The 22766-nt window shown below is 38.4% G+C and overlaps 1 protein-coding gene across 2 annotated transcripts; it reads left to right on the top strand.

Annotated features, from left to right (window-relative positions):
* The first annotated feature begins 4806 nt into the window (after positions 1–4806).
* Positions 4807–22079, top strand: NUDT13 (nudix hydrolase 13). 2 transcript variants are annotated; one of them, XM_054572615.1, is made up of 10 exons: positions 4807–4871; positions 10272–10401; positions 12193–12284; positions 15161–15300; positions 16523–16657; positions 17457–17563; positions 18313–18438; positions 18603–18714; positions 19418–19572; positions 20747–22079. In XM_054572615.1, the coding sequence occupies exons 3-10, from the start codon at positions 12202–12204 to the stop codon at positions 20945–20947; spliced, it is 1059 nt and encodes a 352-aa protein (XP_054428590.1). In that variant the 5' UTR covers positions 4807–4871; positions 10272–10401; positions 12193–12201; the 3' UTR covers positions 20948–22079. The 2 variants fall into 2 exon arrangements, with proteins under 2 accessions (XP_054428590.1, XP_054428589.1); XM_054572614.1 differs by having other exon boundaries at positions 19409–19572.
* Positions 22080–22766: the final 687 nt, after the last annotated feature.

The raw sequence follows: 22766 nt of genomic DNA, 5'->3' as shown, positions 1-22766 counted from the left end.
CTATGTTTGAGAAGACTGAGGAGAAGAAAACCTACTGTACTTCACTCTTGAAGAGAAGCCTAAGGACCTCCCAGTGTTTATGGTACCCACTGGCTATGCAAACAGGCAGGCCTCTTTGCCTGTGGCTTATTATTTGAGGGACCTTCCTGTAAACCCCTTTCCACCCCTGTCTGCTACGATCTACTTCTTGTCCCACATAAAGCGAGATAATATCCAACTATAAGTCTACTTGCAGAGTGAACTTGTAATTTCTCTCCAAGTTTACTCAAGTATACCCAACATCCTAATATCGACTCCTGTAATTGGTCAAAGATAGAGTAAAGGGGCCGTTGTCTCACCTGCTTGCCTGCTCATGTGCACGTGCATCCACACTCTCACACCATACACACATGTGCATGCATAATTCATTTTTGATGGTAGAAACAATGTTATACACCACTGTATCTGCCATTTTAGCATGATGCTTGCCACATAATAGGCTTGCAGTAAGTACCTGTTCAATGCATTAATAAACACATATCTTTAGGAACATTGTTACTTTCACAGCCTAGACTATGATTCAATGACTTGAGGTTGAATTTGTACCCTCAACAAAGTGTATGGTATTAATTTATTACATGATTAATACCTGCCATTGCTTTGAACTTAAGCATGTCTGAGAAAAGATGATTTTTACCTCATGACTTAAAAAAAACTATGAGGATTATAGTTATCTATACGTGTGTTGCATTTACTAACCATGCACTATGATTAACACAATTAATGATTTGGTTAAATATTTTAACAGCTTTATTGAGCTATAATTCACATAACATACCACTTACCTATTTAAAGTATGCAATTCAATATTTTTAGTAGAGAATTGTGTGACCATCACCACGATCAATTTTACAACTTTTCGTCACTTAAAAAAAGAGAAAAAAAGAAAAAAATACGTTCCCCTTAGCAGTCGCTCACCTTGGCAACCTCTAATCTAACCTCTAATCTACTTTCTGTGTCTACAGATTTGCCAATTCTGAACATTGAGGTATACAAGTATAATATGTGATCCTTTGTGAATGGACTCTTTCAGTTGGCATTATCTTTTCATGCTTCATCCATATTGTAGCATGTATCAGTACTTTATTCCTTTAGATGCTGAATAAAGTACCATTGTTTGTCTATACCACATTTTATTCATCCATTAATCGAGTGAAAAACATTGGAATTTTTCTACTTTTTGGCTATTTTGAATGATTTTGCTATGAAACTTTGTGAACAAGTTTTTATGTGGACATATGTTTTCAATTGTCTTGAATACATATCCAGGAGTGGAATTGCTAGGTCATTTGGTAACTCTATGTTTAACTTTTTTCAGGAGCTGCCAGACTGTTTTCCAAAGTAGCTACCCCATTTACAATACCACAAGTACTGTATAAGGATTCTATTTTCTCCACATCCTCAGCACTCCTTGTCATTATCTGCCTTTTTGATGTGGCCATCCTAGTGGGCATGAAGATGTTTGTCATTGTGATTTTGACTTGCATTTCCCTGATGGCCAATGCGCTGTCTTTTAGTATTTATTGGTCATTTTTCTATCTTCTTTGGAGAAATGTTTATGCAGATCCTTTGCTCATTTTAAAATTCAATTACTTATCTTTTTATTACTGAGTTAAGTGTTCATTATATATTCTAAGCACAGTTCCTTATCAAATGTACAATTGGCAATAATTTTTCCTATTCTATGGGTTGTGTTTTCAAGTATTTGATGATATTGTGTGTAGCACAAAAGTTTTTTAGTTTTGATGAAGTCTGATTTTTTTCTTTTGTTACTTGTGCAAAAAAATTAGCTGGGATTTTGATAGGGATTCATTGAATGTGTAGATCAAATTGAGGAATATTGCCCTCTTAACAAAATTAAGTCTTTCAATCTATGAACATGAGATTATTGTCATCATTCCAATATTTTCCAATATGTACATCAGCTTCACTGCCCCACATGTGCAGTCAAAGATATAACCCATATCTATAGTACAATATGGTAGTCAAGGGTATAGCCTCAGTGTTCTCATCTATAAAGTGCAAATAGTAATAAGTATCTCATAGGATGTAAGGATTAATGATAAATATTCACAACACTTTGCATAGTTCCCAGAACACAGTGAATGCTCAGTTAATCTTAGCTATTTGTCTTATTCTGTTTGGGCTGCTAATACAAAATATCACAGGCTGGATGGCTTATATACAACAAAAATTTATGTCTCACAATTCTGGAGGCTGGAAGTCCAAGGTCAGCGTGCCAGAATGGTTGCGTTCTGGGGAAGGCCCTCTCCCAGGCTGCAGAGAGCAGACTTCTCCCTGCATCCTCACATGGTGAAAGGGCCAAGGGGGCTGTCTCAGGCCTCTTTAATTAGGACATTAATCTCATTCACCAGGGCTCTGCTCACACGACCAAATCACCCCCCAAAGGCTGCACGCACCTCTTAATAGTATCACCTTGGGCATTAGGATTTCAACATATGAATTTTGAGGGACACAAACATTCAGACCATAGCACCATTTTTATTATATAGCCTTTAATGCTTAGTTGCTCAAAAATAATTATTTGATTTTTAAAAAAATTATTAGAGCCCTAATTTTCCCTAAGCATGCTTCCCTGTCTCTTTGGAACTCTTTGACTTGATATCTTGTTTCCCTCAAACTTTCTCTTTCTTCCTTAAGGATTGTCAAAAGCATGCTTCTGCCTCACCCCCAGAGTCTGTTTGAGATGCACTCTCATAAAAAGCTGGGGTGCTGATGGACAGGTCCAAAAGGAATGGCTGGTCAACTGATCAGAGCTGTTGCTCTTTCTTCCCATGTAACGTAAGTACATCTTAACGATGACACTGGATTTAATAACTCTTACCTTCTACAGTCTAATTTATACAGTCACACTGAGAGTGCTTTGTATAAAATGTAAGTTAAATCATTTTACCTTCCTCTTCAAACTCTTCTGCAATATCCCGTTCCTCTCAGAACAACAAGAGAAGCGTTATAAGGCCTCTGAAAGAATTGTAAGACTTGTAAGGCCCTATGTGATCTGGCTACTCTTTGACCTCATCTCTGACCACCATACTTTGTGCTAGCCTTTCCTCAAACCTGCCAGGCACACGTCTGCTCTAGGGCCTTTGTATTTGTTGGGGGGTTTTCCTGCCTACAAATCTCTTCCCATAGATATTCACGTTGCTTTCTTTTTTAGTTCCTCTATGGTCTTTGCTCAACTATCACCTTATCAATGAAGCTACCAACCCTATATAAAATAGCAAAACCTGTCCTCCACTTATCTTGCTTTATTTTTCTTCCTAGCATTTATAACCACCTGACACATTGCATATTTACTTGTCTGGTTATTTGTTTTCTCCTCTAGAATAATTACATGAGGACAGAAGTTTTCATGTTTTGTTTTCTGTGATATCCTGTGCCTATAACAATCCCATGCACATTTGGTATCCATTCAATATTTGTTGACTGAATGGCCTTCAAAAATGTCTTCTGATACAGGCAAGTACTTTTCGTAGTGCGAAGAGACCTGCGTTAAAGTACTTTTGCCTGGCGTCTGCTTTCAGTCAGGTGGAATCCTCTTGCCCTGGTTGGTCAAGGGATACATTCTATCATAAATTCAAACACATCTAGACACAGTCTTGTCCGTTTAAACTGGCAGAATTTCATGAAATGTTACAGCTAGTTCTAAAGGGGTCAGTCAGGTTTTTCCATTTGTTCCAAGCCACTGGCATCTCTTGGCACAACTGGCACAAGCACTGCAAGATGCAGGGCAAGAGAAAGCCCCACTACAGGAAGTGCAAATATGAGCTGGGACACCCTGCCTCCAACACTAAGATTGGCCCTGGCCGCAAACATGCAGTCCAGGTGTGGGGAGACAGCAAGAAGTACCAAGCCTTGAGGCTGGATGTGGCCAACTTCCTGGCGCTTAGAGTGTTGTATGTGCAAAACAGGGATTATTGATGTTGTCTACAATGCACCCAACAATGAACTGGTCTGTACCAACACCCTAAGTAAAGAACTGCATGGTGCTCATTGACAGCACACCGTACTGACAGTGGTACAAGTCCTGCCTTGCGCCTCCCCTGGGCTGCAAGAGGGGCCAAGCCAGCTCCTGAGGAGGAAGAGATTTTAAACAAAAAGAGATCGAAGAAAATTCAGAATAAATATGATGAAAGGAAAAAGTGCCAAAATCAGCAGTCTTCTGGAGGAGCCGTGCCAGCACAGCGAGCTTCCCGCGTGCGTCACTTCAAGACCAGGCCAGTGTGGCCGAGCAGATGGCTGAGTGCTAGAGGGGAAGGGGCTGGGGTTCTAGCTGAGGAGGATCAAGGCCCAGAAAGGTAAATGAATCCTCCTTCTTCCTTTCTTAAAAGCTTATGTAAAATAGGTATTTATTCTGGAAAAAAAAAAAGTGGACAGAGAGAGATTTAAAGGTACAGAAAGGTTGAAAGGTATCCGATTACTGGTCTCAAAGTCCTCCCTTCCCCCCACGGAATATTCTTTTAGTGTAAGATTGGTTTAATGATTTTATCTTGTTCTTACTCAAAAAATGGATCTAATGCTACTCTGCCTTCTCCAAAGACATAGAAGATATCCAGGTAATGGATTTAGAAGATCTTAGAAGACCGTGCTTTTGACAGCCATGGTTAACTGTGCAGTTGGAGGGCTTAGCAGGTGACATAAAGCTGGAACTACATTTCCCAGAGTTCATGCCCAGGAGGATTCTGGGAAGTGTGGCAGAGGCTGCGATGGTCCCTCTGGGCGAGGAAAGCCCCACTTCCCAGCAACGTTTAGAGTTCCCTGATATCTGCTGACTATTGAGGCCTAGGACGGCATCCCCAATAGAGTTCAGAGTGAGTACAATGGGTCAGAAAACTGTTCAGGTTCTAAGTGCAGGAGGCATTTTATGAGAAGATATAAGCAGAACTTGAAAAAAAAAAAACCAACAACAAACAACCCTCTCAGTTACAGCATTTTGCAATTTTAGCTTAGTCCCTTTTCCTTCTTGTAGAAACCAGGGAATGACCACAGTTCTGCACCATAATTTGTGGAACTATCTTATTAACTACAGCTGATAATTTTCTGGTACTTTTTTGGAGAGTTGCTTGAAAATGGAATCGCTAACTTCTCTGCACTGTGCCTGAATTATTCTTTAATTAAGGGAGGAAAAATTAGTTTTTAGAAAGTAAACCGTAAAGCTGGTCAGTGAGATGTTGAACTCTGTATCCCAGTGGCCGTTCCGTTTTGCACAATTCCCACCCCATTCTGGCCACTGTAATGAAGAGACAGACTCTCTGAAGAGCTCTCTCAAACACTACGGAACCTGGCCTCTTGGTAAAACTAACCAGGGAGATTCAAGACAGGCTTTTTTGTCATGCTGTAGTGTTTGATAAATTAATCTTTCTTCTGTTAAGATGAGCAGGATGAGAAACATGTGAATCATTCATTACAGGGTGTTCAGAGAAATTGTTCCTATTAAGGGATTTGCTTCATCATTTAATAGTTTTCAGTAAAAACAATATTACCTTTCATCTTTACCAGTCTTTGTACTTTTTAAAAACATAAATAATAAAATGAATGTTAGAAAATGCTTTCCCCCCTGGCTGGTGTGGTCAAGTGGATGGAGTGCTGGCCTTCAAACCAAGGGGTCGCTGATTCTATTCCCAGGCAGGGTACATGCCTGGGTTGTGGGCCATGTCCCCAGTAGGGGGTGCATGAGAGACAACCATACATTAATGTTTCTCTCCTCTTTCTCCCTCCCTTCCCCTCTCTCTAAAAATAAATAAATAAAATCGTTTTAAAAAAAGAAAAAGAAAAGAAAATGCTCTCCCATCTATTTCTTATTAAACATGAGCTTTGGAGCCAGATAGCCCTGGGTTTGACTCTGCTGTTTCCTAGATTGTGGTCTCAGGTTGGTTAACTTCTCAAAGCTTTATCTTCCTGTAAAATGGGTAAGTTCATTTATTCATTCATGTATTCATTCATTTGTGTATTAATATATTGTTGTACACTGTGCTAACTGTTCTAGATAGGGAAGACGCAATCCTAACCTTTAAGGATTTTATCATTGAGAAGTAGGTGTGCAAAACCTGATATTGTTGTAATACCCTTAGATCCTTATTCTTTCCTTCTTTCCCTTGTGGGAATTTATAGCCCAGACTGAACTTGTGACCTGGGGCTATCACTTAACTTGTCAGAGCTTGGTTTTGGTCCGAGGAATAAAAGGAATAACTAGGAATAAAAGGACCTGAGTCTGTCCAGTGCTACATCCCTGTTCTTCCTTGCTTTGGAGACATGCCTTTGTACTGTAAACAAAATAGAAGGCAGGCCTAAGCTTGTCATCTAAAGTAAAATAAATAATGGTGCTGATATTTTCTGCCAAATGTGTTTTGTAAATAGTGAACTTTTATCCTCAGTGTGCCATCGGGCCTTAAAACACAGCAGTATTTGCCAACACAAACAATAACAACTATTCTGATTGTAAAGTCGCCTTTGAGCAGACGGATGTGAGTATGGTGACATGTTTATCAAATCTGACTCCCCGGGCCAGTACACTTTGAATTATGCCTCACACTGAAGACCCCAAAAGACAGTGAAAAATCACAACTATTTCAGAAAAAAGTAGAAAATTTTCACTGCAGTTTACTTCTGAATAGTATAGGGCTCTAGGAAATTATATTTTCATCCTAAAATAATCTCACATATCCTCTTCGCTGTTAAAAGAGCTTCTTCTTTTTTTTTTTTTGTCCTGAGGTTCTGTCTGAATGAGTGCTTCAAAGAGAAAAACAGTACATATAGCAGTTGGTTCCTAAGTGCATTTTGGAGATCAAGTTGTGGAATATACTGTAAATGTACTATAATATTTTTTAACTTTATTTTTATTGTTTACACTATTACAGATGTCCCCATTTTCCCCAGCTTTGCCTACCACCCCCCACCCCCGACTGCTCTCCTCCCTTTTTTCCTCTGCCCATCCCCACACTGTTGTTTGTGTCTATGGGTTATGCATGTATGTTCTTTTGCTAATCCCTTCATGTTCTGTGGTCCAGTCCCCTCTGCTCCCTCCCCTCTGACAGCTCTTAGTCTGTTCCATGTATCTATGCCTCCATTTCTATTTTGTTCATTACATTCTACATATAAGTGAGATCATATATTTGTCTTTCACTGGCTATATTTTAAAAATTAGAATGGTCAAAAGTAGAGTAAAACCACAATTAATAAATGAGCACAGGGTATCAGACATTTTACAAAAGAGAACAAGGACTATTAAATCTGAAAACACTTTCAATCTCTATAGTGATCAAAGGAATAGAAAAGTTTTTTATTTTTATTTTTAAATATATTTTATTGAGTATGCTATTACAGTTGTCCTATTTTTTTCCTCCCCTTTATTCCTCTCCACCCTACACTGCCCACCCATCAGCATTTACCCCCGACCCCCGCCCTCCGCCTTAGTTCATGTCCATGGGTTGTACATGTAAGTTCTTTGGCTTCTCCATTTCCTATGCTATTCTTAACCTCGCCTTGCCTGTTTTGTATTTATGCTGCTTATTCCCTGTACCTTTTCTCCCATTCTTCTCTTGGCCAGATTGGGGAAGTTCTCCTTCATTATTTTTTCAAATAAGTTTTCAATTTCTTGCTTTTCCTCTTCTCCTCTGGCACCCCTATGATTAGGATGTTGAATCATTTAAAGTTGTCCCAGAGGTTCCTAAGCCTCTCCTCATTTTTTTTGAATTCTTGTTTCTTCATTCTGTCTGGTTGAATATTTATCTCTTCCTTCTGCTCCAAATTGTTGATCTGAGTCCCACTTTCCTTCCCCTTCCTGTTGGTTCCCTGTATATTTTTCTTTATTTCACTTTGCATAGCCTTCACTTTTTCCTCCATTTTGCAACCATACTCAACCAATTCAGTGAGCATCCAGATTACCAGTGTTTTGAACTGTGCATCTGATAGTTGGCTATCTGTTCATTGCTTAGTTCTATTTTTGGAGCTTTGATCTCTTCTTTCATTTGGGCCATATTCCTTTGTCTCAGTGCACCTTGGAAATAGTTGGGAGGGACAGAGCCTTAGGCATTCGCCAGGGTGGGGAAACCCAGGTTGCTGATTGGGAGGCTGTCTGTTGGGGAGGCGTCTGAGAGGGAACAGTGATGCTTGCTTGGCTCTCAGCTGGCTTTCAGTCACTTCCTCCCCTACCCATAAGCAAATTGGATGCTTCTGGTGCCGATTCCCGGATTGGTGGGTTCTAGGACCCTGTGGGTCTCTCCAATGGACTCTCCTGTGAGGCTGGGAGTTTCTCCTGCCACTGTAACCCCCCCAGATTTTTACAGCCAGAGGGTTTGAGGCTTTCTTTTCTCGTACCAGAACCCTGAGTGGTGGGGGTCTGTCTTGCTCCCCACCTGTTCCTCCGGTTTATCTGCATGCAAATGTGGGACCACCCTGCCTGTCTCTGCTCCTCCTACTGGTCTGGATGAATGTTTCTTCTTTAGCCCCTTAGCTGTCAGATTCCCATGCAGTTCGATTTTCTGGCAGTTGTGGTTATTTTTTGTTTTTAAATTTGTTGTCCTTTTGGTTATGCAAGGAGGCAAAGTATATCTACCTACACCTCCATCTTGGCCAGAGGTCTCAAAAAGATTTTTTTAAACTACATGCTCTTGAATCTTTTAAATGTGACAATGTGTAGAAAGGGCCATTGATTTTATTTTTAATTTTTAAAAGTATTTTATTTATTTTTTTAGAGAAAGCGTAAGGGAGGGAGAAAGAGAGGGAGAGCAACGTTGATGTGAGAAAGAAACATCAATCAGTTACCTTTTACATGCCTCCAACTAGGGACCTGGCTTGCAATCCAGGCAGGTGCCTGACCAGGAATCAAACTGACTACTCTTTGGTTTATGGGATGGTCCCAAACTACTATGCCACACCAGTCAGGGCAGAGACACTGATTTTAAAATAAATTTTATCCCAATAATTCTACTTTGGATAGCATCTTAAAAAAAATAACTTGAAAATATCAGTGAAGAGGTATTTAGGTGGTATTTCTGATAATTTAAAATCAGAGCAACCTAAAATGTCTAATATGAGTATGCTTAAATGTAATATTTTGAAGCTTCTATAAAAACATAGAAAACTGTAACATGTTTCATGAAAGCAAGCTGAAAAAAGTCCTCTGATTATAAATATGTAAAAATTATGTGTAAAAAGTCTAGAAAATACATATTAAATATGTTATTTTTATGTGGTGATATAATGGGTGCTCTTACAAATATGTTTTCCAGATGTCCTGTAATGTGCTTATATTAATTTTGTAATTTAAATTATCTGTTTAAAAGAGAAAAATATAGTAATAGCTGAATTTTAAGAACATCATTTTCTATTCTTTGACTTTTAAATGGACTCTACACTGCTTTTATATAAGATACTTATAAAAATATACAAGGGACCATTTAGAAAAGGAATTAGATTTAATCTTTATCTTCTAGGCTTATGACTGTACCAATGAAGGTACAATTCTCAGTTAGAATAATCCTGGTTTTACTCTTGGTTATTGATATTTTTTTAAAGCTACATTAAGAACTTTACCATGTTTTCTTTTTCTTTTTCTTTTTTAATTTATTGGGATGACATTGGTTAATAAGATCATATAGGTTTTCAAGTGTACATTTCTATGATACATGCCCATGTTTTCTACCAGCTCTGCGACCGTCATCCTTGAGTTAAAAGGTCATGGTACTTCACAAGGAGCAGAATTTATTAGCAGAAACCAGGCAAAACATCAGGCAGTCAAGTGCAGTGGGCCCCACAGACTATCATAGTTATAACTAAAACCAAACAGCTCTTACAGTTCTCAGGGTTCAAGGACCACCGCAAAGGCATTCGTTTTGGCTCCCAGGGAATATGATGAGGTACTAGTAGAAACAATGGCCTGGAAATAGGATCACTGTGCAGTTAGTCCCAGGAACTACTGCTTATTATTCTTTATTTTATTGTAAAAGGAGTATGTATACATGGTTAATTGTTTTTGAAGTTCAGAAATGTATGAAGTAAAAATTACAGGTACCCTTTTCAATCTTTATTACCATCCCACTCTGCCAAATTAGTCACTGTTAACAGTTTGGTATGTGTACTAGTCACTTTAAAAATATAAATATTGAATAAATATATCTAATTTATGTATTCTTGTATGTATATCATATGTTCTTTTCTTTCTTTTTATCCTAAACTGAGATTTTTTTCTTTTCTTTTTCTTTTTTTTAAAGATAGAGAGGGGGAGAGGAAGAGAGAGAGAGAAATATTGATACGAGAGAGGAGCATTCATTGGTTGTCTACGGGACGCACCGAGACTGGGGATCCTACATGCCCAGACTGGCGATTGAACCCACAACTTAGGTATGTGCCCTGACCAGGAATCCCCCTTTTTGGTTTCAGGATGACGGTCCAACCACCTGAGTCACACCGGCCAGGGCAATGTATGTCCTTTTCTTTATAAATTATTTAGATCAGATTAAACAAATGAAAAATTGCTTCCTTTTCTTAATGTATTCTATCTTTCCTGCTTACTGCATATATATATTTTTCTACTGTTATTTTATTTTCTAATAGCTGTGTATCATTCCCTTTTATCATAATTTTCAGTTAACATTCCTGTACATATCCTTTCCTTCTTAGGATAAATTCCTAGAAGTGGAATTGCTAGGTGAAAGGAAAGTTTATTGCATTCTCAGAGATGTGTATGAGACAGAAATATGGACTTTGGATACCTTTCTTCCAGTATATCACACAAGTCTAATCACTTTTAAAACTCCCCTAGGATGCTTTGTAACCGGCATATCACATTCTGCCTTCTGTGAAATTACTTGTTTTCTCTCTCCTGCTAGAGTCACTTGAGAGCAGGATTTTCAACCTGTACATTTTTGTTTTCCTTATTAGCCCTTGCATAAAGCCAGTGCTCAGTTGAATACTTTGTTGAATGTCACTTGCTAAATATAATTTACCCTTGGCTAGGAAAAAGGTAGCCCAAACTGTCCAAGGATTAGTTGTTAGTGTTTCATAATGAGGCCACCAAGAATAGTCCTAAAATTTAGATATTCCTTGGTAATTTAGTGTCAAGGTTTGTTTCCCTTGGGCACAGTTAAAAGGGTGGCTGGTTATTTAATTGTACTGATTTTCTCATTACAGTGGGACTTTTTGACTCTTTTATTGCTAATATAAAATGTACTTTTCATGAAAAATAAAACACTGATATACAATTTAAAAGGCACCACCTTCTGCAGAATATATTTTTAAGATATAGCATTTTTTTCCCTCTCACAGTGAAATACAAAAAAAAAGAAAATATTTTAGATCCATATAGCCTTGCATAGCTGCCTTTTGAAATATTTTCCTAATGGCCATGATTTTATATTTTTCTTATCCACAGGATTCCTTTTACTTCATATTCAGAGGGACTTTGGTTTCCATGTATTCTGAGAAACGTGGCTCCATTACTCTGGACGCTCCTAAACTTACTTGGTCTGTTAGAGTAATGCTAGCAGCTGTAACAAACTGAAATTTCAGTAGCTTAATATGGTAGAAGTTTATTTCTTACTCATAACTTGTCCAAGGTTAGGGGGGAGGTTGGTGGGGGATGGTCTTTCTCCATGTAGTGATTTAAGGATCTAGGCTTCTCCATTTAATGGTTCTGCCAATCTAGAGTCTTCTAAGCAGAAGGGGAATAGAAGGATAAAAAGACATCTCCACTTCTTAACTGCCTCAGCCTAGAAGAGATACACATGACTCCACTCACATTCCATTGTTAGGACTTAGTTTTAGCTCTATTTATATACAAGGGAGGAGAGAAATGTGGGCCTTGGTTCAGCAACTACCTCCCAGCAACAAATCCACAATATGGAAGGAGAAGCACACATTACTTTTAGATAGCTGATTCTCTTAACAACAGGTTAGGTAGGCAGAAGAGGTTTTGAATTTGTACATTAGGAAAGACATACTGAAAAGTTAAAATCTCACAGCTTGTTAGGGGTGGAAATGCAATTTAGAAGCCAGGTCACCTGACTCCTATTCAGTTTCTCTTAATATTAAAGAGTAATACTATTCTGGCTTAAAGTATAACCATCTTGGTGATTCATTGCTTTAAATTGCATACTGTGATCTTTTTCTTTTTTTTTAACTCTTTCCTCTAAGGACCCGACAATGTCTCTGTATTGTGGAATTGCTTGCAGGAGAAAATCTTTTTGGTGCTATAGGCTGCTGTCAACCTATGTCACTAAGACCCGGTAAGTTTTGACCAAACTGAGCTCTGATTATTCAAATGTTGAACCATTAAATTATAAAAATTTCAAAATCCTATATTGAGGATTAAGGTTATATGATTAAGGTTGATATATAAGGATGTTCACTGAAAGTTATTTGTAATTGGAAAATTTTTAAATAAACTAAATTTCCAATAATATCTAAAGTACCTGACATACTTAAGTTCTATTAAGATAGGAATTGTGTCTTTTCCACTGTGATGCCCCTAGTGCATAAAACTACCTGGCACATAGTAGGCACTGAAGCATTGTTGCATGGCTGAATGAATAGGTAGGGAGAAATTAAACTACAGCAAACCCATATAATGGTATTAAAAACTATACTGAATAATAGTTCATTAAGTTTCGTTAGAATAAGGTAAATAACTCCAATTCTGATACCCACTGCCACCAAAGAACTAAACATCAGTGAAAAGTGGACTAGGAAAAATCAATCTGTACCAGTATCAGAAAATGATAAGTGACTTCTTTGTCACAGCCTGGACAAATTTGATATCTGTGAATTTGAAATCACTAGCCTGCTCTCATATAGTTTGGTAGTTTAAATTTGTATCATCGATATGGTGCTGTCCAAAAATCCCCTATCGAAGAAAAGAATTTAAGTAGCAGTCCTAGACTAATGGTACCGCGGGACACCTTGCAGAAGCAAGTGTAAAATTCCTCTGGAGGGGAATACTCATGACCAGGTCTTCCCACGTAGAAAGCTCTGCCAAATATGAGTGCCAGTCCGAAATGTAAAGGCACACAAGCCTGCAGCCTTACAGGAGCAAGGGTGAGAACACAACAAAATTGCAGTATGTGTTTTAGATATTGTTGGGCACTTAGGTTATTTGCAGTTCTCAGGCTGAGACTCTGAGAATAACAGAATTATTGAATAGTCTAAAAATGAGTGTTAAGTGATTAAATATATTTAAACATTAATCAAAAGTCATGAGAAAATAAAATTGTATTAATAAGGAACATTGTGTAAAAAATGTTAATATGTTTAAGAAAAAAGGCTACAAATTAGCTCTGGCTGGTGTGGCTCAGTGGATTGAGCGGCAGCCTGCAAATCAAATGGTTGCTGGTTTGATTCCCAGTCAGGGCACATGCCTGGGTTGCAGGCCAGGTCTCCAGTAAGGGGCGTGTAAGAGGCAACCACACAGTGTTGTTTCTCTCCCTCTTTTTCTCCCTCCTTTCCTCGCTCTCTAAAAATGAATAAAATCTTAAAAAAAAACGGCTACAAATTAGTAGGTATGAATCTAATAGACCTATATATGTATACATGCCTAATATTAATAAATAATTTGGAGAATTTCAAGGTGTAAACAGTGATCATCTCTGAGTTGTGGATTCCTGATGATTTCTTTTCATGAAAAAATTGATAACTGTAATTCCTGATTTTTATAGAATGACTATTTTTTACTTTTATAATATGAATAAAACAGTTTAAGTTTGATCTTAATTTTTTGGTTTCCATGCTATTATAACTAAAGGGTAAAAAATGAATTTTTAAAAATAGTGTTTCTGATCAAGAATGTAAAACTTTTTGGATCTCAGTCCCAGTTCCAATGAGGCCCCAGGTTTAAGACCTTAACCTCGGTGTTTTGCTTTTTAGGGTCATTAGGGCAAAGCACAGGTTGTACCACTCTTTCTGTTCTTTTACGAAGGCAGCTGTGTTTGTTCTATTGTTTATATTTGGGAACTTCTGAGTGGCACATGTTTCTCCTTTGACATACATTGAGTCTTTGCCCCAGGAGGCTGCAGTCACTCATAATTAGTTTATAAATATCACAAGTATTAAAATCTCAGGTTTCCTTTGTCTCCTGTCCATAAAGAGATCTTTGTAACCGCTTTTATCACACAGTCAAAAATAGGCTTCTAAAGATGTTGCTGGGACGTGTTTATCATTTTGCTTTGTAGTTTTATGTTGAGCCAACTCTGCCTACTGGTGTTACAAAAGCATGCAGATCCTACAGAACATAGCTGTAAATCTGGTTTCCTGTTTAAGTACCAAAATACGCCATATACCTAAGAGTCTCTTTTAGGGCTTTCAACGGGCAAAAACAGTTATCTCTAAGGCCCAGAAAGAGAATCTACATTCGGTTTCCTCTACCTCTCACATCATAGGAAAGCTGACCTGATTCCCAGAACTCTTAAAAGGATAGACTTAGGCCATCCTTAATGAAGACACTGGAAAAGCCTAGAACTTGCGCCAGTACAATTTCTTTTACAATAGAAGCTCATTATATGATATTCTCCTTTCCACATTTTTATTTTGGCTACTGAAAATGTTACACTTAAATAAGTCAAGTAATGGCTTCACTTTCCCATCAGTGGTCCCTTCAGTACAGATAAGGAGCAAATGGTGCCCACTTGGGCGACTAGATAGTTGAAAGAATGGTGCATTGAAGATAAAATTTGCTCTTTATCTTCCCTAGATCGAATGAGAGTTACTGAAGGTATAGTGTTTATTCTTTGGCCACAATAATTGTCTGCTTCTATCTCTAGGTATTCTGTGGTTGATGTTTTATCACTGTACTTGTTTTCCTTTCAATCCACTGCAGGTAAATTCTTGCCTCACAGTGTAATATTGGCAAAGTACCTTGAGGTTCAGTTCAGTAAATATTTATTACCCTTGAAGCTCAGTTCGATAAATATTTATGGAATTGAGCCATTCGATATGCTAATTACTGGAGATACAGAAGTAAGGCAGACCCTGCCCTTAAGAAATCCTTCACAGAGGAATGTAGGATATAAATAAAGAAGAAGAAATAACTATGGTAGGAGAGGAATACAGGAATAGGATGCTGTACAAGTAAATAAATGTGGCTTTATGATGCTTTATTTCCCAAACACAGGTATTTATTTGAACTGAAGGAAGATGATGATGCATGTAAAAAAGCCCAGCGGACAGGAACATTTTACCTCTTTCATAACCTGGTTCCTTTGCTTCAGAAATCAGAACATCACTACCTGCTGCCCCAGTTTAGCCTATTAGGTAAGCCCAAAGTAGAGTAGACCAGTCTGTGGCCACTAAGCAGAATTCAGTCCATATTGAATCCCTGAGAAGGATCCTCCAACTTTAAAGTACAGATTTTTTTTTCAATTTGCTTCTGTCAATTAATTATGTAGTGTATAAACTTGTGTTGCCCAGTCAAATGGTATTTGGTGATGGTATGAACCACTACTGCCTGAAACCAGGGGTTGGCAAAACTGCTGGCCATATTGGAACCTGCCACGTTTCATAATAAATTTTTATTGGAACAGAGCCACCCTCATTCATTTACAGATTGTCTATGGCTGCCTTTGCACTATAATGACAGAGCAGAGTAGTTGTGACAGAGCTCAAAAGCCTGTAAGATTTGGCCACCCCCGCCTTAGACATGATTTCCAGCCTCCATGGAATAGAACATTGTTATACTGGCCAGAATTTGCACTATGACTTCATTTCTCCTGGAAGGGTCAAAATTAAAAGTGAATTAAAACTAATTTGTTTCTAGAACTCTCTTGGGTTATATAACCAGAGATATCTAAGCTGCTGGGATTTGGCTTTCAAGATACTTTGAGTTTTCAAGATACACTGACTAACTTTGAAATACATTGCCCGTTAATTTCCTACCGGGGACAGATGTTGGAGTTTCTGATTAGGGAGCTTCTAGCACTACAGAAGAACAGGAGGATGCCATCAGAGGCACTAAACGTGGAGATTTAGTGATGTTTTATGAACAAGTAAATATGAGTCTTCCATGAACAGGAGGACAGGTTTTCTCCCCAGACAGCACTGGTCTTATACAGACTGGGATCTCAGATGGACATTCAACTCTGGCTCACAGAAGGAGCTTAGTCTGGAAACTAAATTATACAGTTGATCTGGTCTCTACCATTTTAAATGTGACTTTTTTCAGTGTCGTAATAACTATCATGGATCTTTTGAACTAGGGGATATGCTCCTTTCATAATACAATCACAGAGTAAAACAGGGTTACATGGGAAAAATTCCTTCTTCAGTCTGAACTCCTCGGATCACTGATGAGAAAACGGAGGCCTAGAGAGGTTAAGCGATTAGACCAAGTCAATGTAGCTAATTAGCTGCAGGGTGGCGACTGAACCCAGGTACACCTACTTCAGGCTGAAGTAGATGGTTTCCTGTAAGTTTAAGATGGCCTAGGTGGTTTAATTAAAGCCCTTGTTTTTCTCTCTTCTCCTCTTCTGTTTCTTAGAGTTGGAAAAGCTCCTGGGTAAGTTTGGACAGGATACACGAAGAATAGAAGATTCTGTGCTGATTGGATGCTCTGAACAGCATGAAGCACAGTTTGCCCTGGACCTAGGTCTAAATAACTCCTCTTCCATAAATGGTACACATTATTCCTGTTGGGAATTCTCAGACTTTGAGATTTCATGTGATAGTAAAATTAAAAAAAAAATATTGGGGGAACTAGAGAAAGGTTATCAACTTTTCTATTTTTAAGTTAGGACAAAAAATACTACCATCTACTATTGTCATTTTAAAGAAAATAAAGGAATTTTAATGCTTTCCAAGGTAGGTGGTGGATACAAAGATGTTTATTGTATTCTCTATGCCTTTATACATTTTATGTCATAAATATCTCATAAGAAATGTTTTAAAATTCATGACATCATTCTTATATCTCTTATCAATGCAAGTGAATAAACATGTTACCTTGAAGTAGCTCTGGGTCTTCAGACCTGCGTTTGGGAACTGGTTTGCTACAGGCTCATGGTTCCTATCAGGATTTTCTTCTCTCTTTCAGGGTGTGTGTCCAAACATAATGATGCTGACATGAGGTTCAGATGGGCGCTTAGAGGTCCCATTTCATCTTTTTTCCAGGGATAGTGTTTGGCTAGTACAAGTGTTCTTACTGCTTTGAAAAGGAGCTTGGGAAATAGCACTATGCTGTTTCCCAAATTCGCCTAAATATAAAAATCACCTGGTGCTTTTTAAAAATGAAGAATTCTGGGCCTCACCAGGTGTTCAGAATGTCCACATAGGGCTGGAGAACCTGCGTATTTTTTATTTTCCCTAGCTGAGTCTTATTTGGCAAGTTTGGGAAACTGTTCGAACAGGATATACTTGAGAAGGGCCCGAGGCAGTTTGACATTTGTTTCATTTCATTCTCTTTTCTAATTTTCTAGCTTCTGTACAGAAACCAGAAATGGAGACAGAGCTCAAGGGGTCTTTCACTGAGTTGAGGAAGGCTCTCTTTCTGCTGAATGTGAAGGATGCCTCCTTGCTATCCACGGTAGATTCCAATTTCTCAGTTCTGTAGGAAATTTAGTAAAGCAGTATATAAGGGCAAATACTACATGCATAACACATGGCTAGAATAGATTATAGTTCTTTTGTACAGTTCTTCCTACAGACCTTGGCAGAAAGACAATGTGCTGTAGGGAGATTGCTTATTCTTTCTTTTGTCCTTGTTTTTGTCAGGATTGCTGTCAGGACCAGGACATGCAGATCTATGGCATCTATCGGCCTCATAAACATTTTTAATGACCCACAGCATGTCATGTATCTTTCCTATAAGAAGTTATTTTTTATTGCTTTGACTCATCCTCATAGCTTTACATTTCATTTGCTGAAGTGCTTTTGATTATCCGTTTAATTTAGAGAGATCTCTAAAACATCTTTTATTTGCAAAAACATTCAAACTTTATTGAGGAGGGATACATGTTGGGATGTTCAACTATACTGGAAATGTCTTTATTTTTAAGCTGGGTCATAAGTACGTGGGTGTTCATTATAATTCTTTATATATTACATATAAATAATTCATAATACATTTAAAATATACTTTCTTTTATTCATGTTTCAGATGCAGGAGGAATATGTTCAATAGTTTCCTTATTTTAAAGTTTAATAACTAAAGTAGGTAAACTGGAAAGGCATTGGCATTTCCCTTTGAGCTGCTCTCAACACTAGGCCCCGCACTGTTACAGATCAGCCTCACGCGCTCTCCAAATGAAACCAAGCCCATCTTTGTGTTGCTAGGCTCAGGCTCTCCTCCGCTGGCATGATGCTCATCAGTTCTGCAGCAGAAGTGGGCAGCCCACCAAGAAGAATATGGCTGGCAGCAAGCGTGTGTGCCCTTCTAATAAGATCATATATTATCCACAGGTAAGCACAGCTTTAAAAGGACAGTAACCCAAGAAGGCTGTGCACTGCTTTGTCCTGGGGATGGAAGCCTGTACAATTAAAAGGCTCTCCTTGGTGATTCGTCCCTTCATCCTATTTACAGGCTCCAAAGCCCTAGTGTCTAAGTTTCCTTCCCCTTTTCCTAGATGGCTCCTGTGGTGATCACTCTGGTGTCAGATGGGACTCGATGCCTGCTTGCCCGTCAGAGTTCCTTCCCCAAGGGAATGTACTCTGCCTTGGCAGGTTTTTGTGATATAGGTAAGTTTAGGGCATGTACAGATGACACTGGAAGACATGAAAGCACATCAATAGTAGTAATTCCTTTGCGTTGCTGTCATAGTGCTTGGAGTCTCAAGCACATTCTTCTCTACGATGTCAATTAAATGCCTCTGGCATTATAATTTTTCAGTATTTTGTAGGCATACTTTCAAACACGCAGATAGTTGAAGGAACTATACAGTGAAAACCCATATACTCACCACCTAGACTCTAAATTTTTTTATACTTACCTTATTACACACATATCAATACATTCTTCTATCAACCCATCAATCCATCTTACTTTTTGATGCAGATGTAGCATACTTCTCCCTAAATATTTCAGCATGTGTAATATTAACTAGAATTCAGTATTTATTTACAGGTCCCCCCTGCCCGCCTCAGTCTGTTGGTATAAAATGTGCAACGGTAAAATGTGGCATTAGAATTTTATTAAAGCTGAGGACCACAGGAACCTCTCCCACTGCCACTCTTTTGTATTGTAGCTATTTTGTATTGTATTGAGCATTGCAGTTCAACACGCAACTCTAGACTTGATTCCTATTGTAGAGACTCAGAGATTTAAGGCTTTCCCAAGAGTATTTCACTGACACTTTGGAGCCAGTTTTGCTGTTTCACAAGTGGGCATCTGTATCACCCTTCCTGCTGCAGGGCTGTCCTGAATTAATCTGAGTGCTTGTAGGTGAAAGTCTGGAAGAGGCAGTCCGGCGAGAAGTTGCAGAAGAGGTGGGCTTGGAGGTGGAAAGACTGCAGTACTCTGCGTCCCAGCACTGGCCCTTTCCTAACAGCTCACTCATGATTGCTTGCCATGCAGCTGTGAGTCCAGGACAGACAGAGGTCAGTTCTGATGCTTCCTGTATGCTGTGGTTATTTCCTTTGCCTCATCCAAGCTTGTCAGTAGCTACTTACTAAGCACCTGTCTAGTCCACCATTGTCTAGATTATACAAAGATGTGTAAAATATGATTTATATCCTTAAAGGATTTGCAATCCTGTAAGGAAAATAATCACCATGGAAACTAGGAGGCCAACATGATCACGATCCTTCCTTGCATATATCTCAATCATGAGACAATTGACATTTCATCATCAGGACTTAACACAGCATCTCCCATAGATTAGGCACATAATATATCAAATTTAATGATTTTTTTAAAGAATATTTTATTTATTTATTTTTAGAGAGGGGAAGAGAGGGAGAGAAACATCAATGTGTGGTTGCATTTTGTGCACCCCGTGCTAGGGACATGGCCTGCAACCTAGGCATATGCCCTACACTGGGAATTGAACCAGCGACCCTTTGGTTTCCAGGCCAGCGCTTAATCCACTGAGTCACACCAGCTAGGGCTAATGATTGATTTCAAGATTGATGTTATTGCTCAAGTGAATCAGGATGTTGCATGCTAATAATTATTAATAATTATTGTCAATTACATAATAATGATTATAGGCCTTCTGGTTGAAAGGTACTTAGATATTGTCTTATCTAACCTCATGTTGCTCAGCTGTAGCATCCCTGACAGATGGCATTATGGTTCCTATCTACCAAAGTCTATTGTGTTTTGGTTTCTATGGAATGGATATCTTTCTCAGCTTCCTATGATTGAGTTTGTATTACTTTGTTTCTTACAAAGAAGAAACTATAATTTTGAGTATCATTAATTAACCTTTCTCTTTTAAAGTAACATTTGTGTATTATATCAACAGAGGCACAAAGAAAAATAAGTATTATTCATAATTTATGTTAACTACTCTTAATATTTTAGTATTTGTACTTCCAGGATTTAAAAATTTTTTTTTTTTACTATTAAAAATATATTTAACTCTTATCTCTTAATTATGCCTCTTTTGCTTCTGGGCACTATCTAGAATTGATTATTTCCCAGACTATGGATCCCAAGTATTATCTTCTAAAATTGCTCAGTTCTAGAACCATTTTCTCACCTTTGGCCATAGTATTCTAAATTTTGTAGCTCCTAATCTTACATTCTGTCTTTCCTTATGTCTTTCAGATCCAGGTGAACTTGAGAGAACTAGAAGCAGCTGCCTGGTTCAGCCATGATGAAGTGGTCATGGCCTTGAAGAGAAATGACCCATATACTATGCAACAGAGGGGGACTTTCCCATTCTGGTTGCCTCCTAAGTTAGCCATTGCCCACCAACTGATTAAGGAGTGGGTGGAAAAACAAACCTGTTCTTCCCTGCCTGCTTAGCTCAGATCAAGCCACCTAGATTGCTACTCAGTATCTCAGAAGGACATGTCAAGTATCAGTTAAAAAGGAGAGGTGACAAAATGCCATATCCAGTCAACCTCATGTTAAGGCAGAGTAAGGTGAGCAGAGAATAGGAAATCAAAAATGCCAGAATGAGAAAAACCAATGAGATGGCAATTGTCAAAGCCAGAAAGAAGGTTGAAGCTTTAGTTTAGATGTAGGCCTTTCTCCAAGGCCTTGGGAGCAAATAACTTTTGGCATATGGCTTCTTAATGCTGGGTTTATATCTAACTACCAAAATGTGCCTGGTATAATTTTTGTTAAAACTTTTATCTTAGTATTAAAAATATATAGCAAATCTCAACCCACTGAGTTACTTTTTATCTTCATAGACTTAATAGAAATAGCACAACATTTTTTTTTTTAGATTTTATTTATTTATTTTTAGATGGGGGGGGGAATGGAGGGAGAAAGGGAGAGAAACATCAGTGTGTGGTTGCCTCTCATGTGCCCCCTACTGGGGATCTGGCCTGCAACCCAGGCATGTGCCCTGACTGGGAGTCAAACCAACAACGCTTTTGTTCATAGGCTGGTACTCAATCCACTGAGCCACACCAGCCAAAGCAACAACATAACATTTTTGAATTCACACACAGGTGATTATTTTGTACAATGTAGTTAAATAGAAGTCATGGTTCTTTTAAGTCACCTGAAGGGATGAGGAATAGGAGCTAAGGCCTTCCTCAGCGCCCTCTGTAATAAATCAGATGCAATGAAGTTCTGTTGTGGTAACAGCATGCCAGTGGGGCACAAGGTGGGAAGGTTTTTTGTTGTTACTTGCTCAGTTTGTGACCCGAGGCCAGGATTATCATTTTGCTGTGCCTATTTTCCCAAATGTAAAATGACTTGCCATTTGTACATCCAGTAAGTATAACTTCAACTAAGAGATTAGTAAGGGTGAACCACTTCTTGAGTTTTATGGGATAAACTAAACTTCCCATTTCTCATCATTCATATGTGCCATTTTATACCATGTCATAAGGGAGAAGAATTTATCTGGAGGAAATAAAATAAATTTCCACACCTTTGTTCAGATGTATTTTCTGTTTTATGAGTGAAGAAATTGCAGAAAGTGAGAATTTGGAGAGGGCAGGGGAGAAAAGGGATCTATTAGTATGACAAATGTTTAAGTCCAGGTTCCAAGTCTGTGGAACAATTGAAGCAATGTGCAGAAGAAATACTTTTGGAGGCCAGTTTGAAAAGAGGAATGCTTGGCTGGGGAAAGAGCTGTATCCTCAGATGATTTTAGACACTAACTTGTGGTTAAATACTAAGTGCCAAAGACCCTAAGGTTATGAATACATCAGAGTTCCATAGAACTAAGCAAAAGAGATTCTAGAACTACAAAAGTTGTACACTGAATTTCCTTTTGAAACCAAAATAATTCCCAGTATTGCCAGCAAACCATCATTACTTTGGGAAATCAAGGTGCATTCATCAGGACATGTTGAGGGATAAAATGTGATGGGACTTGATTGTCCTGTGAGACTGGCAGCTTGCCCTGACCTCAGCTGAACTCAGCATGCGGAAGGGAAAAGCACTCTCGAAAGAGAGGCCCTGAGATTTCCTCATATCTTGCAGTGAGAAGAAAACAGTTCAGGGTCCATGTGTATTACCATATCCCAGTCTTTTCTATCTCTATGTGGGTGTGTTTGTGAGCACATGTGTACACATCCCCAGTCTGAAAATACAGGATAGAAAGGGGAGTGTGCAGTGTTTCTCAAATTTACCATGGAGTAACTGTTTGCTTTTGGATTAA

This window comes from Pteronotus mesoamericanus, unplaced genomic scaffold (assembly GCF_021234165.1).
Source record: "Pteronotus mesoamericanus isolate MK-2021 breed Mesoamerican mustached bat unplaced genomic scaffold, CSHL_Meso_final contig_24, whole genome shotgun sequence".
NCBI classification, from domain to species: Eukaryota; Metazoa; Chordata; class Mammalia; order Chiroptera; family Mormoopidae; genus Pteronotus; species Pteronotus mesoamericanus.
Note: the sequence above shows the minus strand (reverse complement) of the source record. Positions and strands in the feature narration are given on the sequence as shown.